This window comes from Nicotiana attenuata, unplaced genomic scaffold, assembly GCF_001879085.1.
Source record: "Nicotiana attenuata strain UT unplaced genomic scaffold, NIATTr2, whole genome shotgun sequence".
NCBI lineage: Eukaryota > Viridiplantae > Streptophyta > Magnoliopsida > Solanales > Solanaceae > Nicotiana > Nicotiana attenuata.
In genome coordinates this window covers 277,457-278,443 of record NW_017670721.1, presented here as the reverse complement: position 1 = coordinate 278,443, position 987 = coordinate 277,457, and the positions used below count along the sequence as shown (strand labels likewise).

Genomic DNA, 987 nt, shown 5'->3' with positions numbered 1-987 from the left:
AAATTTTTTCCAATAGACCCTCGGCTAGAAATTTCACTAATGAGTGTCAAATATGTAAGAGGATCTATATATATCAATACAATATAATACAATATAATTTTTCGGCGTCCTTAGACATGGCTCCGCCAGGGCATATGAGTTATGTAGGTGATCACTGATCTGATGATATCAAAGTATTTTTATACTGTCAATTTACATAAATTAAACTCTTTCAACAAAAAAGGAAACTTCTTCGCCATAATGTGAAAGTTCTCAACGTCTTTCTCATATCATGCATTAGATGACACCGCTCATCATAATAGCTTGTAACAATCTATGACGTACTCTTTTTGCAACCCTCTATATATGTAAATTAACAAAAACTCGACATTATTACTTCTATATATACAATGTTATCTTCTCGTTTAGTGTGAATAGAATGGATTTGTTGTGTGTTGTTTTTCTGTTGTTTAGTGCATGTGAAGCAAAGTTGCAGCTACCACAGGGTGTTGTTATAAAGGCAGCTTTCGCTTTCGGAGATTCAATAGTAGATCAGGGTAATAACAACAATTTAACAACACGAGCAAAGTGTAATTTTCTGCCTTATGGGAAAGATTTCATGGGTGGAAAACCAACTGGAAGGTTCAGTAATGCCAAGACTCCACCAGATATGATAGGTATACTAATATAATTGTTTTGTTTTTTTTAAGAATTGAACTTTTATATATTGAGTTTGAAGGGGGAGCCTTAATTAGAGCAACGGTAAAGTTGTGTTCGTGTGACCTATAGTCGCAGAGGCGGATCTAAAATTTCAAGATGATGGGTACACTATTGTGAAGAAGTGGATCTAGAATTTATATTAAACAGGCTTAACTTTAGTGTATTACCATAAATCCACTAGACTTTTGAAATTATAGGTTCAAAATTATATTCTTTTTGAAATTTTAATGATTTAATTTTTTCTCACACACACGCGCGCGTGCGCACACACACATACATACATATATA

The 987-nt window shown here is 33.4% G+C and overlaps 1 protein-coding gene across 1 annotated transcript in view; it reads left to right on the top strand.

Moving 5' to 3' along the window:
- The first annotated feature begins 373 nt into the window (after positions 1-373).
- LOC109242646 (GDSL esterase/lipase EXL3-like) overlaps positions 374-987 on the top strand; it is a 5,472-nt gene continuing 4,858 nt past the window's right edge. The window contains exon 1 of the mRNA XM_019409480.1: positions 374-656. Within this exon, the coding sequence (XP_019265025.1) occupies positions 419-656 (238 nt within the window). The 5' untranslated portion in view covers positions 374-418. The remainder of the gene's footprint in view (positions 657-987) is intronic.